Genomic DNA, 20,131 nt, shown 5'->3' on the forward strand with positions numbered 1-20,131 from the left:
CTGTGTGTGCCAAAACTTTTTTCCTTCTCGAGACATGAGTCAGTCATCGTTACTCGCCCTGCTTTCCTCAGGGGTTCCCCCTCTGTTTTTCTCTTCGGCCATTGTCAGAAAAGTTTTTGTGACTCTCCCCCCCCAAAGGAAAATCTGATAAATATTTGTTTCCACTAGTGATGCTTTTAGTCCCAGAAGTGTTTTTAAATTGCGATATTGTTAACGTTGGCACCTAGATGTTGTTTTGTGACCTTATGACCTCCTGTTCCTCTCAACATTGTGATGCTGTTACTTAAACCAACACCACAACGGAAAAACTCCTTTCCATTTCTTACATTTCTTACTCCGCATTTTTCTTTAGTACATTTTAAGTTAAGTTAAGATTTTTTTAAATTATTTAACGTACCAATCTGACAGTTTAATCATATATTACAGTTATTATAATAATATAAAATATAATGTAGTCACTTATAAGAATTTTCAGTCATTACATTTAACCCTCCTGTTGTCCTACATTTTCAAAAAGTTTCTATATCAGAAATTTGGGTTTCTTTCAACCAAATTGTCAAAAGAAATAACATGGATGGTTCCATACAACACTCTTCACAAGTAAAATAAATGATCAGTTCACTACTTTCATTGAATTTGGGTGTTTTATTCAATTTTATAGCATTTGAAAGAAATTTGATAAAATAATGTTGAAAAAAGTGACAAAAAGCGTGAAAAAAAAAAACGTCCAAAAAAACCCCAGAAAAAATCAACAAAAACGTCAAAAAAAGGACAAAAACATTGGGGAAAACCGACATAAATGTCGAAACCAAACAGACCAAAATGTTGAAAAAAAAAAAAAAAAAGTCAATTTAAAATTTGACCCAGAAAAACAAAAAGTTGCATGGTCGACGGGAAGACAACACAAGGGTTAATCTGAGAAAACATATTTTCAAAAACTAAATGTGTTTTGGTAAAAAGACATATTTTTTTGATTGTTTTGAAGTATTTTTCTCATTCAAATAAATTCATCGTCAATAGGTCAGCTTGGTCCTCAGGTCGTCAAACAACGTAACCTATTTAAACAGTTGTATGTGCGTGAGGCGAGCTGTGAAAAAAGAGTCAAAGCTCTCTGGAGAATTATGACAGTAGGATATTTTGCCTGTTGACTAGTATGACATTTATTGAAGTCCCAACCCAACCATTGCCGAACCACAGTTATTATTTTTCAGCATTTCTACCAGCGCGTACGTCAATCTGAAACCTCTTCCCATGTTAGAGAAATGTCACTCGGTGTTCCATCTAAATACCACAGCAGTATTCAGAGGCTGCTGCCGGTAAATACGGTCAGGTAATGCCACATCCGCTATTATTTGATGCTTACTAAGAGGAAACTCTAAATACACATCATCAACCGTGTCCCTACCTTCATATTTGCGACGATTGGTGTCAAAGTTCCCATGCTGAGGGTGTTAGATATAATTTTGGTTTAGCTTTTGTTTTCCTGAGAAATGGACAGAACATCACTGATGGCTGACTCACTGCGAGACTGCTCGCAATGGCAATCAAGACTGAACTACTCTACACAGTGGGTGACAGAAGGGGCTTATGAAAAGGAAGGATCAAACGCCAAAATATACCATGAAATAACATTCTCCTATTTGTCCCAAACTAATTTAAACAGAAATAGGTGCGTTGTTGCTTCTTGCTTCATGGCAGAGACACTGTGTTATGTTAACATTCATTTTGATGTGACATTAAAAATGTCCATCACTTTATTTGATTGTATACAGATCGATTCAGGCGTGTTGACATTTATTATTTTATTATTTATTATTTGTTTTATGAGATTTATTCAAGATTTCCCACATTGTCCCTTGGGAAACATTTGTTTTGGATTGTGAGTGCATGCATGACACAGGTGTGACAGTAAAACTGTCTGGTCACTTTATATCCTGCAGTACATCAGCTTTCTGACAAATTATTGAGGACATGGATACACAAGGAAATAAACCAGTGCTTTTATCTATTCAGTCTGCGTCTGTGGACACCCAAATGTTTCCTCCAGAGAAAGTTATGAAGCAACTTCTGCCAAGTGTAGCAAATGGAGTTTAGAATCTCTATTGATGTTTTTACACACGGGCGGGAATTGATGTTAAAATTACTTCTGATCCTCTCTTCTCTCAGATCACTCTCACCTGTAATGCCTGTTGCCACGGTTACTATCACATTTCATTATTAGTGAATCGTGGACTGCTGCACACTGTACAAAACCTGTCAAGCAAAGAAAGACTCCGTGTCAGAGCCCAGCTCTGTAACATGAACATGAGACAGCTCAGATATGGGTTTTTTTTTTGCACACCTTCTGTTCAGTCCAATATGGAATCCAAGATCCAAACCTGATTTCAGGGCAAAACTGGCACTTAAATTAAGTTGATTGATTTTATTTTCCCATTTGGGGGCAGTGGAACGAGCTGTCAATTCATTGGACATATCATCTCATAAAGTTGTTATATTCTGAACATGTCTGATTAAGCACTAGGGCTGCTCGACTATGGGAAAAAAATCATAATCACGATTATTTTGGTCAATATTGAAATCACGATTACTCATTGACTTTTGGAAAGATGTTGCATTTATTAAGAAACAGTGAAACAGTTAAACAAATGAACAGTGAAAACACCTTGAACTATGAAATTCCCCTTAATACTTTCCTGTTTGAACTTTTTTTTCTCGCTCAGAACTCAAGATAAAATAAGAGTTTACTTGCAAAACGTAACGTGCAAAATAATTGTTTTTCTCAATTACATTGTTTTTGTGATCGTAGGGGGCCAAAATCGTGATCGAGATTAAAATGTGATTAATTGCACAGCCCTATTAAACACATCATATTTTGTATGTGACTCCCGTGAGTAACGCTATAATTCTAACTCTGAACAAATGTGTATTCTGTGCAGTACAGCATTGACCTGATCTGAGGAATCCTTTTTATTCACCACACAAAAAATGTAACTGCAGTTTAACAAGCCCTCCTTCAGATGAAATAATAAAATGATGGATTTCTTAAAAGACAGTAAACCAGGCTGAAATGGCACCGAATAGTAGGTAGAACCCTCGTATAAAAAACAACTTACACTGTGATGTTCTCACTGGTTTACAGCCACTGTACAATTTTGTACAGAATCATCGATAAATATTGTACGCTTAGGGGCTTTAAATGTGATCTCTGTGCCAATTTAAATTTACTGAAAAGTACGTAGCCAGCTACGATCTTACAGGTGCAGGACTTTAAAAAGCTTGGTAATGGCTATCAAACAAGCAGAAGACATGGCAATAACAACAATAGCAGAAAGCAGAAAAATAAAGATTAGTGAAGCTAAAAGTGGGTCAAACCAGAATATTGACATTGCTTTAGTGATTTCATGGGTGGCAGTTACCTCAGCCTCAGCTAGATGCTGTTTCAACACAGCTCATCAAGATGAATGACGTGTTTACTAAAAACCTGAGCAACAGAGTAGGACTAGCTTTACATTCCCTGCCACAAGACAAAAAGGTGCATGTTGTAGCTTTAAAGTGGACCAAGAAGGACCCAAGAGTAGGGCTGCACGATATGAGGAAAATATGCTATATGTGATAACGTTGTTGAATATCACGATGATATTACTTGCGATAAATAAACTGATTTTAAAGTGTAATCAGTTCTGCTGCTTTCAGTATTCTGCTAAAATACAACAAACTGCCTGTTGAATTTAAAACGAATGAAAGAAAATAATTTCCAACATTCTTTTATTGAACAAATTGAACAATGAATTGAAAATAAAAAGCAGCACTAAATAAAGAATGACAGTTACATTTTAAAGTGCAGTTTTCTACTGATAAACACAAAAAAATCACTGAGTGTCTTCCGCGATATGTCAAGCCTTTTGCGATGTGTTTATTGCACCAGTTGATATTGCGATGACGATTAAAAAAAAAATTATTACTACCTAAGAGTGGGAAAAAAAAGTTTAGCTTTGGTTTTCAATGCCAATTTTATTTAGAATGTAACCCATTTGCTACTGCCTATGTCCTGTTGACATTTCTTCAATAACGCTTCTTCAACCTATATTAAATGAGATGTCTGTGCAAGTTGTGTTATCATGATCTACATGAAGTAATGGCAACAAATATCTTGAAACCGGATTTTGATTGCACAACATAGGCTGTTGTAGATGTTTGTAGATGTTGCAAAAAAAACACACCCATCAAGTCATCAAAAGCCACATGAAACCAGATTTTTGCCTTCATATACCAACTGTCATTATCACTTGTTGTCTTTGCTACAGATGCAGCAGATGGTGAACTCTGATTCTCGGTTTACCAGCAGCCAACAGCCAATCGAAGCTGCGCTTGGACCCAGGAGCCAGTCAGGCATGAGCCAGCAAAGTCAGTTGTCCACCATCAACCAATCGCAGCTGGGACTCAGTGGAAACTCTGTTACCCATAGTTCTCCTTCACCTCCTGGAAGTAAATCTGCAACACCATCTCCCTCCAGTTCAGCACATGAGGACGAGAATGATGACGGACTCAGGGTAAAAAAACTAAACACACACAGACACTGTATCTCCTGTTTCTATGAGTCATATCTCGCTAGGCTCTAGCAACCATTTATGTTCTCTGTGTGTGTGTGTGTGTGTGTGTGTGTGAGTGTGTGTGTGTGTGTGTGTGTGTGTGTGTGTGTGTGTGTGTGTGTGTGTGTGTGTGTGTGTGTGTGTGTGTGTACAGTGCATAGTTGTTATGTTAATGTTATGTGTCATAAAAGACCCATTCTCCCTGCATATCAACTAGATGGTAATCAGCTCCCTCACTGTTAGATAACTCGCACTGAAACAAGCACTCTGCACCAATCTGACTGTTCATATTCTGGAAAAAATGAAACCATTACTGTACTAATGAATAATATTTACCAACTGTATTATTCTCATTGGTTATGTTTAGAAGAATGACTTGTATATAGGCAACATTATAAGCAGTATACAGGTAGCTGCTTCAGGAAGCACACGGAATAGTAAACAAAATTTGCTTATACCTTTATAATATACTTCTATACATCTAAACAATGGCTGCTTTTGTAAAGCTACACAACATGTAGTATTAACTGTTACTTGTGTATATATTTCAGCTCGCTTTTAGTAATTATGAGCGAATTCTGTATTTGGTAAGGCAGGTTTATTTGTATATCACCATTCAAATATTGGTCATTTAAAGGCCCACATTTGATCATATTTCATCTGCTTAACCCGACAAGTAACGGATCCTTCAAGGACAGACAATTAATGTCGCTTAAGTTAGGGTAAAGGGTTAGTCGTTGGTTACAGAAACACCCATGAGTCAACTGCTGTATTCTTCTTCTTTTCATTTAAAAAAATATTTTTTCAAAGCTTGTTGTCAGACATCAGAAATAAAGGTCTAGTAGTCCACAATAAAAAATCAAAAGGGGCAGTGGTGGCTTAAAGGTTAAAGAAGCGAGCTTGTGACCGGGAGGTAGTCAGTTCAATCCCTGCACGGACAGGGTAAATTCTGGGTGGGGAAAGTGAAAGAGAAGCCCTCCCTCATTACCACCACTGAGGTGACCTTGAGCAAGGCCCTTAACCCCAAACTACTCAATGGTGGAGATCAGACTGTGGTTGTACCGGGCAGCTTCAGGTTCCCTGAATAAATAAAGGTTAAAAAAACAATGTTGCTCTTTATCTACTACAGTTAGCAAAGTAAAGCCTCTGCTTTGTTGTATTTCTTCAGCAGTGAACTCTGGCTCCTAAAACTATGTTCTGCTCATAGACTATAAAAATAAGGTTCTGCTACCATTTTGTAAAAGGTCAAGAAATACAGAATGTATTTCATACTAGGAAGCCATTTTGGCTAACATGTCTTTTTAAGCTGTGATAGCAAGCTGAGCTATAGTTCAGCATGTATTACATAGCTACAAAACATGAGTGGGTGGTTGAGGTAAACTAAGCTGCTGAATCTGGCTGCAGTGATACAGTACACTGCTACATAAGAATGCTCAACACACATTAGACACATTATCCCTCTGACTAAGACAAATAGAGGTGAAAATCAGAAGAATGTGCATGTCTCAGTCATCCAGGACATGGCTGTCTAATTGTAGTAAATCAAAGGGAGCTGCAATTTTCAATTTGAATCAATACAAATGTTTGTAACTATATTTTTTACAGTTCTGTCATTTCCTTAATAATAATTTCTTAAAAGTACATCTACTACAAATTTGAGGTACTTGTACTAGAGTCTTTTCATTTCATGCCATTTTCTACTTCTATTCTGCTACATTTCAGAGAGAAATGTTGTACTTTTTACTGCACTACGTTCATCTGACAGCTTTAGTTACTAGTTACTTTACAAATTAAGATTTTTGCACACAAAACACATGTAGTTAATAAAATACTATGTTTTATTATAAATGAAACTACCCAACAATATAACAGCCTACAAGAACAGATGAAATGATGAGACCATTAAACACACAACTGTTTGGATCGTTTACAGTTTTTCAAATATGAGGGTTTATCTGCATCAAGTATTTTTACTTACTTTATTTTATACTTTAAGTATATTTTCCTGATGATACTTACAGTACATACCTTTACTTAAGTATTATTTTCAATGCGGCCCTTTTACTTGTAACAAAGTATTTTTTACAGTGTGGTATTAGTCATTTTACAGTAAAGAATCTGAATACTTCTTCCACCACTGCCCATTAAGAGCTACAGTATGTAAACTAATTTTGGGGTAAATATGGGACAAAGTTCTGAGGTTATTTAATGTTAGCTATTATACTATAGAAGTTGTTGATTTCCAATTCATTGTTATCATTGTCAACTGAATTCTTCATATTATTATTGTAGTATTGAATCATTTGGTTGTCTGTGGACATTTATTTCACATTTCTGCTTGGTCAGATGAACTGCTGTGCACCGACTTAAAGATTGTCTTAGCATTTAATTGGAATTCATTAGTTGTTAATTAAGTACACCAGTTGAACACTGTCTCTATTTAATTTGTGCCAAATTACATGGTTCGTTCGAGAAAGCATCCTGTGAAATTAGTAGGAAATTACTTTCACTTCACTTGCTCTTTTCGTGCAGCCACTCTTGGTTGGCATCAAAACAATGTTTTTGAATAAACTACACACACGTAACTGCGTTGATTTTGTATTGCATAGTGCAGTAGTGCTTACAATAGTCCTAAACAGTACTCTGGCTGAAATAATCTAGCGTAGACACAGACAGACTGTTGTGTGCAGGCCTGATGATTTTAAATCACTGATCTTAGACGCTGGGATCTCTTTAATTGAGTCATAGCTTGACATCAAACAAGAAGAGGTTGAGGTCACATGTCATGTGAGAGTCATGAGTGTCAAGACACAACTAGAGGTGTGAATAGTTACAATGTCAGGTTAGTAATAATAGAATGGAAGATATAGGTTTTTGATGATAATATCAATTAGGGATAGACAGATTATCGGGCCGTTTTTGGCAGTTTGAAGATTATCTGTATCTTGAGTTTTAGTTGCCTAATAAGCGATAAAGTAAATTAATTGAATGTAAATTAATTTAAAAGTCTGACTATCTTTTACTGTGTATTATGTTTAAAGTTTCTAATTTATTAAATTATTGCTTAAAGCATCAAAGTTTTGTGTTGTTAATTTTGACTCAAAGATTGACATTTTCACTGTTAATGCATATCGGTTCCAGATATCGGTTATTGGTTTCACTAACTACTAATAGAACTAATAGTTCGGTCGATCCCTATTATCAATTACTACACAGCACTTGTTTTACCAAATCGTGTTATTTACATTCCACCCAGTTTTTTAATACATTTGTGCTACAGAACTAAAGTCCACCCATCCCTCTGTCCATCCATAGTGTATATTTGTCCTTACCATACCAACCTACCTGTGTCCTACTCAACCTCCTTCTTCTCCTCTTAGCTGGGCAGCGGAGCAGAGAAGAGGCCAGCAACAGTGGACATCTCCAAGAAACCCAAAACACCAAAGAAGAAGAAGCGAAAGGACCCTAATGAGCCAGTGAAGCCAGTGTCTGCGTACGCCTTGTTCTTCAGGGACACCCAAGCCAACATCAAGGCCCAGAACCCCAACGCCACCTTCGGGGAGGTGTCAAAGATTGTGGCCTCCATGTGGGACGGCCTGGGAGAGGAAGAGAAACAGGTACATCCTCCATCTTTAATTCTGCATGTCTATGTGCCTTTCTGCTAGCCCATCACTGTTATTTGAGTCTTATTTTAAGAAGAATATCTACATGGTAGTTATTTAAATGCATTTATATTAATAAATAATGATTCACTTATTGTAAGATGTGACACAAAAATGAGGTTTGTTTAGGAAAATACTGTTAAAGTATTCGGCAATGCTAGCAGCACAGCTCTAAAGATGGACATGTTGATTGCACTTTGACTTTTTAGACTGAAATATCTAAATAAATATTGGATGGATTGCAATGGAATTTGGTTCATGTATTCATGTTCCCCACAGCAAGAATTTTAATAACTTTGGAGATATCTTTAATTTCATCTAGCACCACCACCGGATCAATTGTCAATGTGTCCAATACTAATAAAATGTGGTGGTTTATGACCAAATAACTAAAAGTATTCTATTCCTATTAGCTTCAGCTGTACGTTGTGTTTAGTGCTACTGTAAGCAGCCAATGTTAGCATGTTAACACAATAAGCTTCATGTGCCTAAGTACAGCCTCACAGAGAAGCTAGCATGGCTGTCAACCCTTCATCTTGTTTCTGAATTTTGGCAATGGCAGATGATGAAAGAAAAGGAAGAAATAACATGTGTATCCTCTTCAGTAAAACCATTAAGGATGAGCGTTGACGGACAGCGAGTAGCTACATTGTCTTTGTGACAGGAATCAACAGTTCTGCGGGTAAACAGCAGCTCTAACAATACCACTGAGACTACCAATCATTACTGGGCTAGCAAAATTGCCAGAAGTGGCATGTCAACTGCATTTTAAAAAGTTCAGAGAAAAGTTGTAGTAGGTTCCTTGGGGAATTAATTATTGTGGTTGTGTGTATTAGATAAGTGTGTCAGCTGAGGGAAGTACTATGAGCCCCATGACGGTTATACCTGAGTGCATGTTAGGTTACTGCGATTTTAATGCAGCCACAATTCTCACAGCTTGTCCACACCTACAGTTCACATAAATAAAAACAGTTACTTTACAAAAGATGCACTGCTAATTAAATTGATTTCTAGAAATTATTTTTTAAATGCTGCCAACTGTAATAGAGGTTGATAGTCCAGTAGCTGGTTGAGAAGTCAAAACGTTTGTGTTTCAGATGTACAAGAAGAGGACAGAGACGGCTAAGAAGGAGTATCTGAAACAACTGGCTGCCTACAGAGCCAGTCTGGTATCACAGGTACTTCACACACACACACACACACACACACACACACACACACACACACACACACACACACACACACACACACACACACACACACACACAATAATAATATAAGTACTTGGCATTTAACTTGTGCCTTAAAGCAAGTCTTTGAGTCAATCTGAAACCTACAAACTGATTTTCTGTTGTGTTTTTTCTTGTTCTCCAGAGTTACAATGATCCATCTGAAATGAAGCCGCCCCACACTTCCTCCACACCTTCCTCTACCTCAATGTTCACACCCAAACCTTCAGTCTACTCTGGTCACCCAGGCCAGCACCATTCCTCCAGCTCACTGGCCCACCCTCACTCCCTCCCTTCCCATCAGCACCCGAGCATGTACATGCCGTACCCTCACCAATCGCACCCTTCCAACGCCTCAAGCCCTGGCCTCAGCCCGCACCTGCCCCATCATCACACGCAGATCCACCCCCAGCTCCATGCTCTGTCCTCCAGAGGGACCGTGCCGCGGCCCAGCGTCCCCCACCAGGGAGGTCTGTCCCTTGGCAACATGGTGGCGGCGTCCACCCCTCCTCTCCAGGTCAGCCCTCCCCTCCACAGCCAGGCACACCTGGGAGGGCTGCACAGTCCGCACCATCAACACCACCAGCACCATCAACACCACAAGCACCAGCAGCTCAGTGGACACTCACTGGGAATGACGCACTCGCCCGGCATCACACAGGTCAGTCGCACACTGAATGTTCATCGTATAACTTTGTAAACTTTGTTTAATTGTTGGTTATTGATAGAATTCAGTGAGTTGGACATGACGTTCGTTTGTCTGTAAATAATTTCAGACTCCCCTACCTGTCCGTAGCACTCAGCCCCTAGCCCAAATATTTAGTATTAACAGCTGGACCCTGTAGTGTTCAGAAAAGGTTACTCAAACAGCAGGGAATTTGTGCTTTTGTTGAGGACTATTTTTAGCTGCGGATTAATCCACATTTGGTGCTCTAGTGAGTATTTAGGGCAGCAGGACGGTGAATTTGGTGTTTAGTCAAAATAAACTACAGTGTTGTTCCAGGAACATGTCACCCAGTACAACAGTGTGGCTCACTGATGTGTTTTTAATAGGTTCTGGACAACAATGGAGCTCTATGGCACAGAAGAATGAGACATATCAGGCTTTGATAACACATATACATTGTTGGTTTTGGTCTTTTCATGGGATTTTTTGACAATATGAAACATGTAGAATATTCATCAGCCTAACTGTTTAAATACTACTGTTGAGATATGGGTAAACTTGCCACTATTTGTATCTACCACAGTGGTTCTTGAGTCGACATGAAATGTATTGCATATGTCCAATTATCCATGCTTTGCGAACTTTAAAAAAACATCCAATTATACCATACTGGATTTTTCATGATTTAAAGTTTTTCTTTAGACATTTTTAATTAGAAAGATAGCAATACATGTTTTTAGGCACAGAAAGGAGAACATAAATATTAAAAGCTTCTATGTATTCAAGCAAACTAATGGTTTAAAACACAGATCAGTTTTGACCTCACAGGTTAATAAAATAAAAGGGATACAGGACCCTAAAAAAAATCCACCATCTTCTTGCATGTATACTGACTTTTTTAAGCGGGCCTAATTTTGTGACTACTCCAGCGTGAACACTTTCCTTTAGTTTGGAATTGGGAAACAGCTATAGTGTCGTCAGTGGTCTTCAATTTCATCGGGCATCAAACCATTTCTTACACACACACACACACACACACAGAGTTAGCCCATTTCCTCGAGGTAACAGCTTCTTGCTGATTTAAAAGCTGTACAGAGGTGAATGGAGATAGATGAATACATCAGCAGAGGAGACAAAGCACACACACAGTGGAAATTAGATGGGTGCTAGAGTGGGAGAGCATGCATCAGCATTTCATTTAGGACTGCAGCATTGAATAGACTAGAACGGTATTGAATTGAAAACTGAAATCTAGCCTGTCCTAACTCCGTTATATATAATTATTATCCAGTTGTCTCCAGCTTTGCTGTTGGGTTAGTTTACCTCTGTTTCTTGCTGTCTGCCTGTAGAAATGGATGTGTGATAACATACAGACTAGTAGAAATAGTATGGATGCTACAAAAAGACAACCAACAGATTGTTTTTAAAGCCCAGCTCAGACCGAAGATTCGCGACGAGACAAGTTGAAACTTGCAACAAATTGCAATGCGGAGGTCGGAAACTTGAAACCTGTTTATTTCAGACTGACTTTCAGCAACAACAATAAAGCCGACCAACAACAATGTATTTACAAGTCATATCAGCAGTCTGAAAAAGATGTAGGTGTAATGCCTACCCATTTTAAACAAATCATGTTTGAGAAAATAATAATAATTGCCTTACGTCAGATGATTGTATACAAACAAGAATAAACAAGACAATACAAAACAATCATATATACAGCACAGTAGCACAATCCAGATCCAAAACAAACAGCTTACTCATTTATCACCCTTTTTTGCCATTACTTACTTTCAGCTCAACTATTTTCATATTGTTTCAGTACATTATTGGTTAGTATAGAGTTTTGTTAAAGTTTTGTCAGTTTTGTCTCACATGTTTTCAATTCCTGATGACAGCTGTTCCATAGATTTACTCTTTTATCTGTACTAATACAATAATATTTTGCATTGGTCCTCATTAAGTGGGCCAGTTTACACAAATGCGACGAGACAGTGTATCATCTCCATAGCAACAACTTTAGTTCTAACTTCCGACTTGCTTGGCTTTTTTGTAACTGGATATCATTTACAGTGTCTTAAAATGTGAATGAGGATAGAGATAGTAAGATACAGATGTATTTCTAGTATTTCTAGAAATTGTATTTCTCTGATTCGCAGTTTTTTTTTTTTCACGCTTGACCTCCGCTGCTGCTGCTTCCTCTTTCTTGGTGACCCTCTGTCCAAAACAAAAAATAATGTAATATATATAATATTTTGACAAGCTGACTTTGCTACCAGCTGATTGGCTGTTGAAACAGGTGACGGGCACGTTCAGACCGCTGCAAATTTTCCCTGCAATGTTCGTCTAAACTGGGCTTAGTAGTAAAGTTTGGGAATCTTAAAAAAATGGAAAATCTATTTTGGCCAGACTTCTCTATTTCTTTACTCATGTAATATAGTCAGTCAATCAATCACTCTATCAGTTTTTCACAGTGAGTTGGTCTGTTGACAGTCAGCCCATCCTGACAGGAGGAAGAGGGAGACAAGTGGCTGTGATATGAAGTCTGATGTCAGATGCTATGATAGTTAAAAATAGGGGGATGGATGGCCACTCAGTCTTACTTCCCATTTGATCCCCCTTTTTATAGTGCACTTTTAAATCCCACACTCCCATAATCCCCCTTTTTCTTTTTTTCCATTTTGCATATTTTGGGCAAACAAAACAAACGAAAAAGTGAAGGAAAAGATGGAGAGGACACAGTAACAGAGTGCTAAACTTTTTTTTCTCTCTGAGTAAAGAGTGAGAAATGATGGGGGAAGGGAGAGAGAGAGAGAGAGAGAGGGAGAGAGAGACAAAAGAGGCAGATGGGGTCTTTGTGAAGGAGTGAAGGAGAAGAATTTGCTCAACAATGGATGAATAGGTGAGGTAGAGGAGGAGAGGGGGAGGAGAGGGGGGAGAACCCAACCACCTGCTGTCCTCCTCTTTCTCCTCTTTCACTCACAACACTCAGATTAACTTCCCTTTCAGCCTCTCTCTTCTCTCTCTCTCTCTCTCTCTCTCTCTCTCTCTCTCTCTCTCTCTGTTTATGTGTGTGAGTGAGTGTTTGTGTGTCTCCCTCTCTCTCACACACACACTCACTGTACCTTGTCACTGCACTCACTTATCTTTCTCTTTTCCATCTCTCTCTCTCCTCCCTCAACTATCTGATGGTTAGAGACATGCTCACCTCCTTCTTCTTCTCTTCCTCCTCCTCCTCTTCCCCTGCTTCCTCCTCTCCTCTTACCTTTTGATCTCCTCATCACTTGTCCACAGCTCGCCGCCTCCCCTCTGGCAGATGATAGAATCAGCAAGACAGCCAAGAGACTGTAATTAGTGCTGATGAACCAATGACTGATGTCTTTCTCCTTTTCATTTCAGTTGCATTCATTCATATTCGTGTTAATCAGAAACCATTTTACCAACGAGATGCTAAAGGTTGGTTTGATAAAAAAACATCGGCTGTCAATAGACTTATTCAGGTGGAAGCAGGATGTAAACACGCCATCATTACTGCGATTGCATCTCACATTCAGGCCCGCACCGTAGCTCTGTGATGAATGTAAAGGATTTTACTTTCGAACCACTTTTGCCACAAAATATAACCTGTTACATGTAAAGATATAGAAGATGAAATTCCATTTTAGATAAAGGTTATCAACTAAAACAGAGTTTTTCAAAGTTTAAAGCCGCCAACACATGATCCACGGTAAAAACCTGTTGTGAAGGTTTACATTGTTATGTTGTTTTCCTATGGAGAGAGTGGTGGAGACAACTCAAAGGAAGCGCTACCCTTGGCGCCATCGTACACCGCTCAGAATTGCCACCGAGCGCTGCGCTCAAAGTTCAAATGATTTCAACTTTGACCTTGTTGCCGCTGACTTTTCATGGCTCAACCAATAACAGAAGTAATGATGACATGACGTACACCTGCGCTGTGCTTTGCCTCTACCTCGCGCTTTTACAGTGGATCATGTGTAGGGCTGGGCAATATATCGATATCGTGATATGAGACTAGATATCGTCTTAGATTTTGGATATCGTAATATTGTGATATGACTTCAGTGTTGTCTTTTCCTGGTTTTAGAGGCTGCATTACAGTAAAGTGATGTACTTTTCTGAACTTACCTGACTGTTCTAGCTGTTCTATTATTTGCCTTTTCCCCCACTTAGACATTACGTCCACATTACTGATGATTATTTATCTAAAATCTAAGTGTGAAGATATTTTGTTAAAGCCCCAATTCTCAACTCAATTAGAATATTGCCGCAATATCGATATTGAGGTATTTGGTCAAGAATATCGTGATATCTGATTTTCTCTATATCGCCCAGCCCTAATCATGTGTCGCTGGCTTAACCTGTGTTTAGATTTGGCTTTAAAAAAATTAGCTGTTTCCACCCACAGACGTACAGACAACTATCACTGGATTACTTTGTTACTGAAGAAAACTTAAAAACGCGATGATTCTCAAGTTCTGGAGTTTTTAAGGAGCATCAATTTTTAGGAAAAATGTATCTATTTATATATTTTTTTACTGAGTGTAAACATATTGGGTATCCTGTCTGTGTGTTCAGGTTTGATTGAGTTATGACTCCGAAGGAGTGTAATTTTGGGGGGAAATTATGGCAATTGGACGCTAATTGTTCTAAAGCATTGCTCACCATCTGGTATCTCAGTCAACTGTGTCACAGCAACTGGGATATGATTCTGAATTTTCACAGCTCATGTTAGCAGAGTGCACATCAGCACATGGCTGACCAGCCGTCCTCCTTCTTTTTCCGTTTTCCTTTTCTCAGTGTGATCAGCTGTTTACACACTCTGCATACATAAGGAATTTGTATGTATAAAGTATTTTTTTTAATGAAACTTTTTTTTATTCACTAACTTTTTGGATTTTGAATTGCAGGGCTACCACCCGTCCCTCCAGTCTGACTACCAGCCAATGGGAGGAGGTATGCTTAATGGTGGAGCAGTGATGTCATCATCAGTGGACTACCATCAGCTGGGTCGACACACGCCGAACCACCACCCCTCTCTGGACTGGAGCACTGATTACCATGGCAATGGGTAGGTATTTCTAAAGAGTAGCTGAACTTTTCAAATCTTTCAAATCTTGTTTGAGTAAAAGTATTAAACTTATCGTAAATATGTACTGAAGTAAAAGTGGAAGTAGGAGAAAAAAGTTATACTGCTGTAGAGTACAGATACAGCCTTTTAATACTTAGGTACAGTAGTGAATTAGTTCTACTTTGTTACTATACATCTCTGACTACTACTAATAAACAGAACTACACTTCTACATGTTGGGCAAAGCTTCTGTTACTAGGATCTTGTTTAAATTAGCTTGTCAGCATTTTAACATGTCAAAAGAAAAGCCTTTGTCCCTTAACAAAGCCATAAAGTCGTATAGAGTAAAATGGCCTGATGTTGCCTAAAAACAAAGGGAGTAGCACAGCTACACCTCTGCTTGGATGATGTTGGAGCCAGTAAATAGCGTTTAAACTGTTCCTGTGGCTGATTTATTTTGTTCTTTATCCTGACTTTTTGTTTGTCCTCTCCTCCTGCAGCGGTCTGCAAAGAGACAAACACCTCTATCTGAGCTAGTCTCAGGACAAAGTGACACCAAACTTCAACCGAGCCCTTCGGCTGCCACACCGTGGAACCTCAGCCTCATCTCCCCTCATCTACAGGAACCCGGGCCAGCCTCCTCCCACCTACACTTAAACTAAACTCGAGTTCAGCACTTCAGACAAAAGCCCTAGCAGTAGAATAATGGGACATTTCTGTGTATTAATACTTTTGCCGCATTTCCACTGCACGGTACGGCTCGACTCGACTCACTCGGAACCGTGCTTTTTGGTTTTCCATTAGCAAAGGTTGAGGATGGTACCGGGTACTTATTTTTGGTACCACTTGAATCGAGTTTCCAAGTATGCTGAGCCGATACTAGAAGGTGGCGTTCAAACACTGCAGACCACTGATTGGTCAGAGAATCGTCACCAGAATGGGCACTTGCGCAACGCGGTATCCCGTGACCTACACAAACCCAGCAATTATTAATAACCAAGCTACCGTCAATGGCAACCGCATAAAAAAAAAAAAATTCACTTAAGTGAGACCCTGGCATGATCAGTGGACGAGGTGCAGATGTTCCTTTGTTTGGTTACTGATGAAAGGATTTAGCATTGTGTCGCAGTTGTACTAACGTCCTGCTGTTGCCAAAGGAAAATTAGCCGGCTGGCTAACACTGGCACATTTACAGAACGGTTGATTAATGTGCATTTTCCTTAGTAATAAATTAATGAAATTAAAGATAATGTCACAGCAGTTTTTGGCGGCGTTGCTGTGACCATCAGCTAAAAATCCCACCTAAATTGACGGGTACTATCTGCGCTGGAAAACAAACTCTAGAAATGTACCTGGTACCAAAAGTGAGTCGACTAGAGTCGAGCTGAGCCGCACCATGCAGTGGAAATGAGGCATTAGAATCTTCTTAGGGACAACAGGCCAGCGTTAAGAACAGGAAGAAGAAAATACTTTCTTCCAATTTCTACATGTCCCATCATGGCTGGTCTGACATCGGTTATCGGCTGGGTTTTCTTCTACTGACCATTTACAGCATAAGCCATGTACGGTAATGCTTTGAATTGAAATTGTGTGTACCAGCGATCAGAGGTGGGCGAGTCCTGTGCCATGATTATAGGTGTATATACTCCCACATCCCTCAGAAAGGGATATTCTGTCTAATTTCCTGTCTGCCCTAAAAAGTCCATATCTAGTTCCTTATTTTGTGAAGACGGCGTTTACCGTCAGTTCCAAAAGGCTCCGAAGAGCAAGTGTAAATTGCTGTATCATAATACGTTGAGCTGTCGATTTAAAGCCAATTGATTTTTTTTTCTTTGACCTCATAGCTGCTGTATCATTGTACAGCCAAAGTCGAGAAAACGCAGCACACAAACGATAGGTTGATAACCAAATACTACACAAGTTGTGTTTCCCCCGCTGGTTCTTTAATTATACGATTATAAGCATTCGATTTGATGCAGTTTGGACCGAAGTCCCACACACTGTCTGTAGATATAGAAAAAGGTATCGCAGTGTTGAACAGTGTCATAATGATTGAATTCACACTGCTTTATTCAGCTCAAGACAAATAAGAGAAAGAGGTGGAACAGCACCTGAAGCAGTTTGTTGCCTTTTTAACCAGCTGCTGGCTGTGAATAATTGCGTGTGATTAAAGAACTTTTCTTGTTCTCTCGCAGTGAGGCTCAGATCTGCAGGGTCGAAATTAAATGTATTTTACTCCATGAAATAATGAAATGTCAAACAATTCTTTGTTAAAAAAAAAAAAAAGGAAAAGAAGCAAAAATACTCCTTTGTACGATGACAGCTCCTCATCCTGGCATATGTCTGTTAATAATATTGATTTGGATCCAAACTGCGTGTATGTGTGTGTGTGTGTGTGTGTGTGTGTGTGTGTGTGTGTGTGAAGTGTTAATGAGAAGGCAGAGTGGTTGATTGGGTTGCATGGTCTCTTTTGTCATCTCTATTTCTCTGTGCACAGAGACTATTTAAGAAACTATAACTGTTGCTGGGTTGGCTGTGTTTTAATGTTTTTTTTTTTAATCAAATCAAGTTTTGTTTTAGTGTTAATGATGAGAGACAAATCCCTGTCGCTCTGTATCTCTTTGTATTAATGTGTTTTTTTTGGCAGATGAAAGGACTCTGGGCAACAACAACCATGAAGATTTTCTTATTTTTAGATTCTAATGTGTTTGAGAATAAAGTCAGTGCTGCATTGATGTGCAGCCATTACTCCAAAACCTGCCTCCGCTCTCCTTTGTTTATGTCTGAACAGTTTGTGACAGAAACTCTAATTAACTGCACATAATAATGTAAACCTTTACCACTCCTGCGACACACACACAACACACTGTGTGTTTGTGTCCTGGCCTTTTTCATTTATGCAAATTAGCTGAGCTGTAATTGCAAAACAAATGTCTCTGAAGTCTCAGAAAATATGTGCTTTTAACCTCCTGTTAGCTCAGATCAGATCTTGTTAAAATAGGTTTAGCAGAAATTTCTTTTCACTGGTTCTCAACACTTCATTGTGAGCCATGTGGCTGTGCTTGATTGCAATTTGGTATTGAATATTAATGTACAAGATGAATTTTAATAACTGTGGCGATCATCCGACTTGCTAGCATGCGGTGGACTCAAGCCGGAGATGTACTTGCTTTTAACCGCGCGTGCGTGAACGGATGCTGACTTCCTCGCTTATCCTGCGTCCGTTTGGTCTGTCTGCTGTGCAGAAATGAACGTGACGCCGTTGTCTATGTGACGCTTGGTTAAACAGCGAGTATATCTATGGCTTAACCAAGGATGTAGTCTAGTTTTGATTGTGACTCCTCGTAAAAACAGATCTAAATTTGGTCTAGCCCCAATTTGTGCCTCTTATATTAGCATTCTATTCAAGTCACAAAGCTAAGCATTAATTTTACTGAAACATAAATCCCAATGAAAACCAAAAAGGTTGTTTAACAGCACAAGAGCTACATCAAAGGTAGCAGTAATTGAAGTCCTTCCAAATGGTACAAAATAAGAAAAATATAGAAGCGCTATTGTGTGCTGCTACAGCGTGGCCCCCCAGTTAGGAGCCCAGCAGTTTGCCTTTCAGAGACCTGGTTCATGATGCAGACTTGCTGGCACAAAATCTCACAACGCATCACAGCAGTAAACTCAGAATGTAAAGCCCCCACAAGAAAAAAAACCCCCAACACCCCAAGGTCTACTTCTTAATGAGACATTCATCGTTGTACTTGTCAATATTTTTTATTTTGACAATGGATCAAATTTTGTAATGTGATAGGGCCTGCTCAGACCCACATCACAAGACACTGCCGTTGCCACCAGCTCTTGAGAGCATTGTGGTGTCTTTTAGCTCATTGTTTTATTATTAGTTTACGGTCCACAACTTTACTGACTTGGTTCACGCTCAGCGCTCTCATCATTGTCATTTTTTAGCGCTCAATGGTGTTTTTTGCCTCCAACGTCGCCTTCCAGGCCGCTAACCGTAACCTTAATCCTAAACATAACCATTGCCGCGCTGCCTGGAAGGCGACGTTGGAGGCAAAAAACACCAAACACCTTTTTCAGGAGCAGCATCCAGCTGTTTCCACTGTACACTAACACTGATGGAGACAAAAACAGAGCTAAAAGGAGAGTCTATATAGGTATAATGTAAGTGTTTGCTAACAAGTTAGCTATACCAAAATTTCACAACGTGCTAATATGTAAACAAATTTAAAAAAAATGTGTGTGATGTTTAGCTTGTTGTGAACTTCTGCCCCCAAGTGGTCAACAAAAAAGATCTGCTTTACCATGGACAAATACACAGACATTAAAATAGTAATAGTAATAGTAATATATGAGAGGTGCAAACTGGAGCTGCAATTGGTCTTATTTTTGAGAAACACTAACAAAACCAGTGGTAACATTCCCTTTCTTGCTAGTAATATGATTAAGAGCAGCTGTGGTGCATTGGTGTCGTGTTTATGGTTTAGATAACAGGAGCTCCTTTCTTGCACTAATCCTCATCTTGATGGTTATTGGTCTGATTGACTCACGCAGGCATAATGATTAATAATCAATTCAGCTACATCTGGTGTATAATGAAGAATAATGACTGTGCCAGAGACGAGGGGACACTTATAGTTTTGACATGTGTATAAATCAAGTCTATTATTTCCATTTTTCAGTGGAAACAAGAAAATGGGTGTGGGGGCGAGGCACAGCCTAACAGTCATTTCTTCTCTTGCATTCAAAATTTGCATTTCACACACACACACACACACACACACACACATGCCTGGGGGACACGGTTACATTACTGCTAACAATACAGAGTGTTGGTGTCCTGGTGTCAGTGCAGGCTGGTATTTAGTAACATCAATCAGTCATAT

At 39.0% G+C, this 20,131-nt stretch overlaps 1 protein-coding gene across 1 annotated transcript in view; it reads left to right on the forward strand.

The window, feature by feature from the left end:
* The window catches only part of tox (thymocyte selection-associated high mobility group box), a 52,466-nt gene extending 34,474 nt beyond the window's left edge, over nt 1-17,992 (forward strand). The window contains exons 5-10 of the mRNA XM_039816590.1: nt 4,305-4,550; nt 7,970-8,206; nt 9,349-9,429; nt 9,626-10,141; nt 15,076-15,236; nt 15,737-17,992. Of these exons, the coding sequence (XP_039672524.1) occupies nt 4,305-4,550; nt 7,970-8,206; nt 9,349-9,429; nt 9,626-10,141; nt 15,076-15,236; nt 15,737-15,773 (1,278 nt within the window). The 3' untranslated portion in view covers nt 15,774-17,992. The remainder of the gene's footprint in view (nt 1-4,304; nt 4,551-7,969; nt 8,207-9,348; nt 9,430-9,625; nt 10,142-15,075; nt 15,237-15,736) is intronic.
* The last annotated feature ends 2,139 nt before the right edge of the window (nt 17,993-20,131 follow it).

Source organism: Perca fluviatilis, chromosome 11 (genome assembly GCF_010015445.1).
Source record: "Perca fluviatilis chromosome 11, GENO_Pfluv_1.0, whole genome shotgun sequence".
NCBI classification, from domain to species: domain Eukaryota; kingdom Metazoa; phylum Chordata; class Actinopteri; order Perciformes; family Percidae; genus Perca; species Perca fluviatilis.